We start from the raw sequence: 10,577 nt of genomic DNA, 5'->3' as shown, positions 1-10,577 counted from the left end.
GGCACACTATAAATTATACTATAGTGCGTGCTTTGCTCAGTAGCTCAATTGTGTCCAACTTGCGACCTCGTGGACTGTAGCCTGACAGGCTCCTCTGTTCAAGAAATTTTCTAGGCAATAACACCGGAGTAGGTTGCCGTTCCCTACTCCAGGGGATCTTCCCAACCCAGGGATCTAACTCACATCTCTTGAGTCTCCTGCAATGTCTGGTGGGTTCTTTACCACTTGAGCCACCTGGGAAGCCCCTTTACTATACACACACACGTGCACGCACGCACACACACACACACACACAGTATACTATTAGTGAAATTAACATCACAATTTTTGTAAATTTAATAGTAACTACTTATACTTCACTGACCATAATCATCATTTGTAGCATAATAATTCCATGAGTGTTTTATATTCCAATTTTAACTGTAAGCTTCTGTAGTTCTTGGGGAAAAAAAGAGTTTAATACATGTGTTCTCCAGGAATATTTGTGAGTTAATGAAAGAATAAGAACAATCATAATAAAATTTTTGAGTGATTATCACTTTAGGCATTATGGTTATACTATATATATATACACACACATATCTATCTATATATATCTATATAAAATCTACTTCCAACTATATTATGATATGGTGATATCTATAGTACCATCATGCCAATCTTATTTCAAGGGCTTATTAAAGGTTTCCTAAGTACAAAATGGTATTTAAATCCAGATACATGTGTCTGCACATTATATGTTCGTATCTTCCACACTACATAGACACTGGTAAAAACACGAACTTAGAGGAAAGAAAGATTTCAAAGCATTTCCAGTAATAAGAGCAGCCGCTGTTTCTCTCAGGAGAAGTAGGAAGAACAGAAGCATTAACAGTGTAAGATGATGGTTAATGATATTTGCAGAATCTGAAGCCTTGGTGCATGAGATTCCATCCAGCCTTGCTTCAGTCCAGTAGATATGTGCTGCGCTAAGTCACTTCAGTCATGTCCGGCTCTTTGTGGTCCTTTGCACTGTAGTCCACCAGACTCCTCTGCCCATGGGAATCTCCAGGCAGGAACACTGGAATGGGTTGCTGTTTCCTGCTCCAGGGGATCTTCCCGCCCCAGGGACTTAACTGCAGCTCTTACACCTCCTGCCCCAGGGACTGAACTTCAGCTCTTACACCTCCCACACCAGGGACTGAACGTGCAGCTCTTACACCTCCCGCCCCAGGGACTGAGCTGCAGCTCTTACACCTCCCGCCCCAGGGACTGAACTGCGGCTCTTACACCTCCCGCCCCAGGGACTGAGCTGCAGCTCTTACACCTCCTGCACTGGCAGGCGGCTCCTTAGCACTAGTGCCAGCTGGGGATTTATAGGAGATTTTAACCACTAAAAATAACAAACTGTGTGTATCTTCTAGGAATTACTCTTCTGCGGCTTTTAAACTTGTAAGCTGTAAGGAATAATTTTTAGATACGATGGATGCTTCTCAAGAAAGAGGTTGTTACTTGACTTATAATAATGCAGGTGCTCAAACTGATTGGAATAAAAGGTACTCCAGTCTGACACCAATAACAAATCCCAATGGTTTGCTTATGCTGGACAAGATTTGAGCTATTTGTGCTTCCAGTTGTCTATACTGGCCCTGTGACCCAGTCATTCCTCTGGACATGCGTTTGGGAGGAGGTGTTTATTTGGACTCATTCAAGGTTTTGTTCTAGAAAGAACACAATACAAAGAGCCAAGGAAAAGGTCTGCTTGCTACACTGCACTTCCTCGGTTACTTAGGTTCTGCCAACTTGGACAATTTGAGGCCTTACCGTAACTCTTCCTGTTGTTTGAGCCAACCGTTGTTACCACCTCTATTCATCCTTTTTTTTAAAAATATTTTCTTGAAAAGTGAAAGTGAGTCCCTCAGTCACATCTCACTGTTTGCAACCCCATGGACTGGGGCTTGCCAGGCTCCTCTCCATGGGATTCTCCAGGGAAGAACACTGGAGTGGGTTGCCATTTCCTTCTTCAGGGGATCTTCCTGACCCAGGAATTGAACCCGTGTCTCCTGCATTGCAGGCAGATTCTTTACCATCTGAGCCACCAGGGAAACCATTCATTCTTTTTTAAAAAAAATTCTATTGAAAGATAGTTGATTTTATGGGCTTCCTAGGTGGTGCATTCCAGTCCCCTATTATGAAAAGGACATCTTTTTTTTTTTTTTTTTTTTTGGTTTTAGCTCCAGAAGGTCTTGTACATCATCATGGAACCATTCAACTTCAGCTTCTTCAGCATGCCCTGGTCAGGGCATAGACTTGGATTACTGTGATATTGAGTGGTTTGCCTTGGAAATGAACAAAGATGACTCTGTCATTTTTGAGATTGCACCCAAGTACTGCATTTCAGATTCTTTTGTTAACTATGATGGCTACTCCATTTCTTCTAAGGGATTCTTTTTCACAGTAGTAGATAGAATGGTCATCTGAGTTAAATTCACCCATTCAGTCCATTTAAGTTCACTGATTCCTAAAATGTTGACGTTCACTCTTGCCGTCTCTTGTTGGACCACTTCCAATTTACCTTGATTTATAGACCTAACATTCCATGTTCCTACGTAATATTGTTTTCTACAGTATTGGACTTTACTAGGAAGTCAAGTGATACCTGGAGTAACAGGCAAGTCTGGCCTTGGAGTACAGAATGAAGCAGGACAAAGGCTAACAGTTTTGTCAAGAGAACACACTGATCATAGCAAACACCCTTTTCCAACAACACAAGAGACAACTCTACACATGGACATCACCAGATGGTCAACACCAAAATCAGATTGATTATATTCTTTGCAGCCAAAGATGGAGAAACTCTATACAGTCAGCAAAAACAAGACTGGGAGCTGACTGTGGGTCAGATCATGAACTCCTTATTGCCAAATTCAGACTTAAATTGAAGAAAGTAGGGAAAACCACTAGACCACTCAGGTACAACCTAAATCAAGTCCCTTCTGATTATACAGTGAAAGTGACAAATATTCAAGGGATTAGATTTAATACACAGAGTGCCTGAAGAACTATGGATGGATGTTCATGCCACTGTACAGGAGGCAGAGATCAAGATCATGCCCAAGAAAAAAATGCAATAAGGCAAAATGGTTGTCTGAGGAGGCATTACAAATAGCTGAGAAAAGATGAGAAGCTAAAGGCAAAGGAGAAAAGGGAAGATATACCCATCCGAATGCAGAGTTCCAAAGAATAGCAAAGAGAGATAAGAAAACCTTCCTTAGTAATCAGTGTAAAGAAATAGAGGAAAACAATAGAATGCAAAATACTAGAGATCTCTTCAAGAAAATTAGAGATACCAAGGGAACATTTCATGCAAGGTGGGCTCAATAAAGTACAGAAATGGTATGGACCCAACAGAAGCAGAAGATATTAAGAAGAGGTGGCAAGAATCCACAAAAGAACCGTACAAAAAAGATCTTCATGACCCAGATAATCACGATGGTATGATCACTCACCCAGAGCCAGACATCCTGGAATGTGAAGTCAAGTGGGCCTTAGGAAGCAACACTATGAGCAAAGCTAGTGGAGGTGATGGAATTCCAGTTGAGCTCTTTCAAATCCTGAAAGATGATGCTGTGAAAGTGCTGCACTCAGTATGCCAGCAAATCTGGAAAACTCAGCAGTGCCTACAGGACTGGAAAAGGTCAGTTTTAATCCCAAAGAAAGGCAATGCCAAGGAATGCTCAAAGAAAGTGGAGTTGCTCATTCATGTCTGACTCTTTGTGACCCCATGGACTGTCACCTACCAGTCTCTTCCATCCATGCAACTTTCCTGGCAAGACTACTGGAGTGGGCTGTAATTTCCTTCTCCAGGGGATCGTCCCAATCCAGGGATTGAACCCAGGTCTCCTGCATTGCAGACAGGTGCTTTACCATCTGAGCCACCAGGGAAGCCTCAAGAATGCTCAAACGACTGCACAATTGCACATATCTCACATTCTAGCAAAGTAATGCTCAACACTCTCCAAGCCAGGATTCAACAGTATGTGAACTGTGAACTTCCAGATGTTCAAACTGGATTTAGAAAAGACAGAGGAACCAGAGATCAAATTACCAACATCCATCAGATCATCGAAAAAGCAAGAGAGTTCCAGAAAAACATCTACCTCTGTTTTATTGACTATTTCAAAACCTTTGACTGTGTGGATCAAAAAAAACTGTGGAAAATTCTTAAAAGATGGAAATACCAGACCACCTTATCTGTTTCCTGAGAAACCTCTATGCAGGTCAAGAAGCAACAGTTAGGACCGGACATGGAACAACGGACTGGTTCCAAATTGGGGAAGGAGTACTTCAAGGCTGTATATACTGTCACCCTGCTTATTTAACTTACTTGCAGAGCACATCACGAGAAATGCTGGACTGGATGAAACACAAGCTGGAATAAAGATTGCTGGGAGAAATATCAATAACCTCAGATATGCAGATGACACCACTGTTATAGCAGAAAGTGAAGAAGAACTAAAGAGTCTCTTGATGAAAGTGAAAGAGGAAAGTTAAAAAGTTGGCTTAAAGCTCAACATTCAGAAAACTAAGATCATGGCATCTGGTCCCATTACTTCATGACAAATAGATGGGGAAACAATGGAAACAGTGACAGACGTCGTTTTCTTGGGCTCCAAAATCACTGCAGATGGTGACTGTAGCCATGAAATTTAAAGGCACTTACTCCTTGGAAGGAAAGTTATGACCAACCTAGACAGCATATTCAAAAGCAGAGACATTACTTTGCCAACAGAGGTCCATCTTGTCAAGGCTCTGGTTTTTCCAGTAGTCATGTATGGATGTGAGAGTTGGACTATAAATTATTATAGTTAAACTCAAGTTTATCCCTACCCCTCGTCTTTCTCCTTTGGTAACCATGAGTTTGTTTTCTATTTCTGTGAGTCTGTCTCTGCTTTGTAAGTAAGTCCATTTGTATAATTTATTTTAGATCCACATATAAGTGGTATCATAGGATAAGTGTCTTTATCAAACTTACTTTACTTATTCTGATAATACCTAGGTCTACCCACATTGCTATGCTCATCCTTTCGGTATTGAGTGAGGTGTTAATTCATTAGTTGTCCTGAGAAAAATTCTCCTGAGAAAAAAAATGTCCCCCTCAAAATTGATTCTGACCAGTCAATTAAAAGTAGACCTTTTTTATTGCTCACTCTCATATGAGCACCTGTTCTTTAATAATTTTATATCCTTATTAGTGAGTTCATTTAATTTTTGTCTTCTCCAGTAAACTTAAGCACATGAGCCTAAGAACAAGTTTGCTTTACATGGATATGTACATCCAGAGCCAGGAGTGTGGCTAAACTCCTTTGAGAAAAATCAGTAGTTGAATGAATGAATAATTCTTATCAACGGTACAAATGTTTCAAGTGAACTAAGGAGTGCAATAGTTTCTATAATCCATTTGGCTTAGAGGCAACCCTCTGCTTCTATCCCATCACACTTAGATGTAAAGATGTAACAATGTTAGCATTATCTAAGGGAATTAATGCAAGTTACGGTAACACAGTCATGGTCTCCCAGAAACAAGCAGAACTGGATTCCTATAGACACATTCATTACTTGTTCTCCAGTACTGTGAGAAAGGGACCTGTTTTTGGTCTCGTGGGGACTTTGTCCCCTGGGAGCTCCGTGGCTGTGCGACTCTTTCACTCTTCACGTTCTCTTATGACTCCTTTTGGCCTTATGTTACAGGTAACAGGCCTTATATTATAGATAGCCCCTTACACTGTAGGTAACAGACCAAGGGCTAGAGCCCCTTGAGCCTTCATTCATTCTACTGATTGTCAACGTCCTTGGCAGTTGTAGGCGTCTATTGCCTTCTATGGTCTTCTCTCAAAATGAGATTTACTGGGAGCCTGCAGTAATGAATAGGGCAGATAGCTGCAAATAATGAGGACTTGGAGTATGATTATGATGAGTGCTCCTTTTCAGGACATTACAGGAGTCTCTCAGTCTTTCCGGAAGGATGTTGTTTGAGGGCTGCCTTTCTAATATCTCCATTATATAGATGAATATATAGTGACTTAAAGCAAGTAAGTGACTAATCTGAGATGACTGATCAGCAGCTCTTACCATACAATTCATGTTAGCTGCTTTCCTGGCATTAAATTTTTTATCTCAATATCTCTTTGTTCTGGAGAACTTTTCCCTTTTGATTAAACACTAAAGAACATTGCAGTAAAATGTTTCTTATCTTTTATGGATTGAGTTTTTGATTTGAAACTCACATGTGAAAGTGCTGAATTTGCCTGTTCATTGTTCAGGGAGCCAGGTAAGCCTCTGATCACATCTATGATCTGTATGAATTTTCAGGGGCAGCGGTAACCAGGAGAATACAGCAAGACACCTGTTTCCCTCTCGATTTATTCACAACTGAATACTGAATGTTTTGAATGTCATTATGTGTCTGTGATTTTTCAAAGGAGACTGTGTCACACACTTCAAAGAAATTCTTAAGGAGAATATGTATTTACTTTTGTGAAAAAATAAAATGAACAAGAGGGTCTTGAGTAGTCCTCGCTTTGCTATGCATGAGCTTCTAGAATTTGAACAAGTTGTTAAAACTTAACCACTTTTTACTTCCTCTTTTGGAGTATCAAAATATTAGCTACACTGGCTAATTCTAAAGTCTTTGAGAGTATCAAGTTGTGTCTCAATTGAAAATTTATTATAATCTGGAGAGCACATAATATCATTCATTAAAAAGAATAAGAACAGAGAGAAATAAATAAGGGGGACCCAGATTAAGAGAACAATTATAAAAGGAAAGAAAAGGTTAAACATCACACCGGAAGGAACAATTTACAGGAAATAGAGGACCTGGACTCCAGTTATAATTTTTTTAAATACTTATTTATTTTTATTTACTTGGCTGTGCCGGGTCTCCGGTTGCGGCACATCGGGTCTTCCTCGCAGTGTGCGAACTGTTAGTTGTGGCATGTGGGATCTAGCTTCCTGATCAGGGTTCGAACCTGGGGTCCCTGCCTTGGGAGTATGGAGTCTTAGCTGTTGGGCTACCAGGGAAGTCCCCCAGTTAGCTCAGTTATCATTCTGGAACTTTGCTGGCATTGGGCATCTGGAATGATTGACTAGTAGATATATTGGCTGGTGAAAGTGTTAGTCACTGAGTCATGTCCGACTCTTTGAGACTCCATGGACTGTAGCCTGTCAGGCTCCCCTGTCCATGGGATTCTCCAGGCGTGAATATTGAACTGGGTTGCCATTCCTGAACTAGAGTGTAAATGAGACCATGGTATGATCCCAGTGGCCTGAAGGGCAAAAGTAAAACTCTCTGCTTGGGAATAAAGAATAAGTTATCCCACAGTGATGATCATTTTGTGTATCTTTCTTGGTCTTCTATACTTCTTGATCAGGGAATACGTTTCTTATTTCATTGTAGACCTTACAATTAGCACACAACCTGATATACTATAAGCACTTACTTAGTACTGGAAGAGAAATAAATGTTGGGAGGATTACTGAACAAATTCCAGCCCTTTATGGAGCCTACTAATTGATGTTACACCCAACTTACGTTACTTTTAAATGTAGAAGTATTTTTTTTTTAAATTTTTTTCTTTTGAAGAGGAGGAAGAGGAATTCAACTGTAAACCTGTATGGATATAGTTCTTGTCACTCAGTTAGGATTTAGAAATATAGTGTATTAGCCAAGGTCCCACTAGCAAGTTGCATTGATTCCAAAGACCATGCTTTTTATTTCCCCACACTGCTTATGAAGTATGGACTCAATAAAGCAGTCACTCATGAGTAGGTTGATATAATGAGTAACTTTTTTGTGCCTGGGGCTGTGGTAGAGAATTTGGATTATATATACAATATTAGGGGGATATTTCTTAGTGATCGAGAACTCAGGCTTTGATTCAAAATGATGTGTGTTCAAATACCAGCTCTGCAATTTACTAGTTTTAAGAACTTCAGTGTGTAACTCCTTGTGAGTAAGCTTCAGTTTCCCATATACTAAATGGAGATAATATCTCACATAGTGAGGTAATAAATCAATGGGGATATAGTGTGCATGTGGTGCCCTTAAAATAGAAAGTGCTCAGTAGTTTCCAACTATCATAGTTTAATTCATTACTTAGGTCTACTTACACAGGATTGATGATCTATATGGGATCAGATCAGATCAGATCAGTCGCTCAGTCATGTCCGACTCTTTGCGACCCCATGAATCGCAGCACGCCAGGCCTCCCTGTCCATCACCAACTCCTGGAGTTCACTCAGACTCACATCCATCGAGTCAGTGATGCCATCCAGCCATCTCCTCCTTTGTCCCCCTTCTCCTCCTGCCCCCAATCCCTCCCAGCATCAGAGTCTTTTCCAGTGAGTCAACTCTTCGCATGAGGTGGCCAAAGTACTGGAGTTTCAGCTTTAGCATCATTCCTTCCAAAGAAATCCCAGGGCTCATCTCCTTCAGAATGGACTGGTTGGATCTCCTTGCAGTCCAAGGGACTCTCAAGAGTCTTCTCCAACGCCACAGTTCAAAAGCATCAATTCTTCGGTGCTCAGCCTTCTTCACAGCTTAAATTAAGATAAAGAAATTATTAGGACTAACAAAATGATCAATGGTACTTCACAGGTTATAACCAAAAAACAGTGTCTAGCGAGGGTGCACGAGTGCTCAGTCACTCAGTCATGTCCAGCTCTTTGCAAACCCAGGGACTGCAGCATATTAGGCCTCTCTGTCCTTCACCGTCTCCTGGAGTCTGCTCAGATTCATGTCCATTGAGATGATGATGCCATCCAATCATCTCATCCTCTGTTTCCCCCTTCTCCTACCCTCAAGCTTTCCCAGTATCAGGGTCTTTTCCAATGAATTGGCTTTTTTCCCCCTTTGTCTTTATCAGCCATGCTGCTATGGCTGATATATGTGAAATATTAGCCATGGATGTGAAATATTAGTTCCCTGACTAAGGATCGAACTTGCCTCCCCCTGCATTGAAAGCACGGAGTCTTAACCACTGATCTGCCAGGGAAGTCCTATAACAAATCTCACATTTAACAGATTTTTCCGATTATTTTGCATGTCTCTTTCCATCTCTGAACTTCAGTTTCAATCATTTATGAGGACAGAAGATTGGGTTATAGTATCTTCAAAATCCTTAAAAGTAGAGCATTCCATGTTTCTACCAATATTTAAAAATTACCTTTTGTTATTATGCATAAGTTAATACAGAAAATTCTGATATAAGGCGATCTTGGGCATCATGCTAGTTCTAAGTTCAGATACTAACCAGGCTTTGTTTTTTCATTGCTATAGGCCATTCACATACTGCACAAATGATCCCCAAGGAGAACAGTACAGTCGTGACTGAGTTCATTCTTGCCGGGATAACTGATGACCCACAACTGCAGATCCCACTCTTTCTAGTGTTCACGCTCATCTACCTCCTCACTCTGGTTGGGAACCTGGGGGTGATCACGCTGATCCTGCTGGACTCTCGTCTCCACATGCCCATGTACGTCTTCCTCAGCCACCTCTCCCTGATGGACTTTGGTTACTCCACAGCCGTCACTCCCAAAGTGATGGCTGGATTCCTCACGGGAGACAAGGTCATTTCCTACAAAGCTTGTGCTGCTCAGTTGTATTTTTTTGCTGTCTTTCTGATTGTAGAAACTTTTCTCTTGGCCTCAATGGCCTATGACCGTCATGCAGCAGTGTGTAAGCCACTCCATTACACCAACATCATGACACCAAGGGTGTGTGCTTGGATGGTCGTAGGATGCTATGTCTTTGGTTTTCTGGAGGCCTCTGTTCACACTTGGAATGCATTCAGTCTCTCTTTCTGCAGATCCAATGTGATCGATCACTTCTTCTGTGATGCTACTCCTCTCCTGGCTCTCTCATGCTCAGACAGCATCAGAAGTGAGATGGTGTTTTTTATTTTGGCAGGCTTCAATATCATCTTCACTATTATGGTCATCTTGATCTCTTACCTGTTTATCTTTGTCACCATTCTGAGGGTGCACTCATCTGAAGGACATCAGAAGGCCTTTTCCACCTGTGCGTCCCACCTCACTTCCGTCTCCATCTTCTATGCGACAGGCGCTTTCATGTACCTACAGCCCGGCCCCCGCCATTCCATGAGCACAGACAAGATGGCGTCTGTGTCCTACGCCATAGTCATCCCCATGCTGAATCCGCTGATCTATAGTCTGCGGAACAAAGACGTCAAGAGGGCGCTAAAAAAGGCTGTGGGGAAAGCAAAGTCTCCTCTAAGATACATATTTTAATTATACAGAAACAAATAAGATGGTTTGATATAGTTCAATCAAGCTAGGGAAAGTATTGACTTGCTAGGCCAACAATTATGTAAAATTTTGACATACCTTCTCAAGTTATTTTTAAATCTGTGAAGTAAATGTGTGGGCAAAGTGAGATCTCATGAAAAATAACTTTGGAAGAGTCAACCACGAACCTGTAATATATAAGATTTCTTTTGGATTACATTTTATTGTACATTTGCTTCCATGACCATCCACATTCACATGCACATTTATGCTCACATGCCTATTGA

At 41.1% G+C, this 10,577-nt stretch overlaps 1 protein-coding gene across 1 annotated transcript; it reads left to right on the top strand.

Moving 5' to 3' along the window:
• The first annotated feature begins 9,339 nt into the window (after positions 1-9,339).
• Positions 9,340-10,293, top strand: OR5B142 (olfactory receptor family 5 subfamily B member 142). The gene has a single exon (NM_001389845.1). The coding sequence runs from the start codon at positions 9,340-9,342 to the stop codon at positions 10,291-10,293; it is 954 nt and encodes a 317-aa protein (NP_001376774.1).
• The last annotated feature ends 284 nt before the right edge of the window (positions 10,294-10,577 follow it).

This window comes from Bos taurus, chromosome 15 (genome assembly GCF_002263795.3).
Source record: "Bos taurus isolate L1 Dominette 01449 registration number 42190680 breed Hereford chromosome 15, ARS-UCD2.0, whole genome shotgun sequence".
Classification (NCBI taxonomy): domain Eukaryota; kingdom Metazoa; phylum Chordata; class Mammalia; order Artiodactyla; family Bovidae; genus Bos; species Bos taurus.
This window is presented reverse-complemented; position numbering and strand designations above follow the sequence as displayed.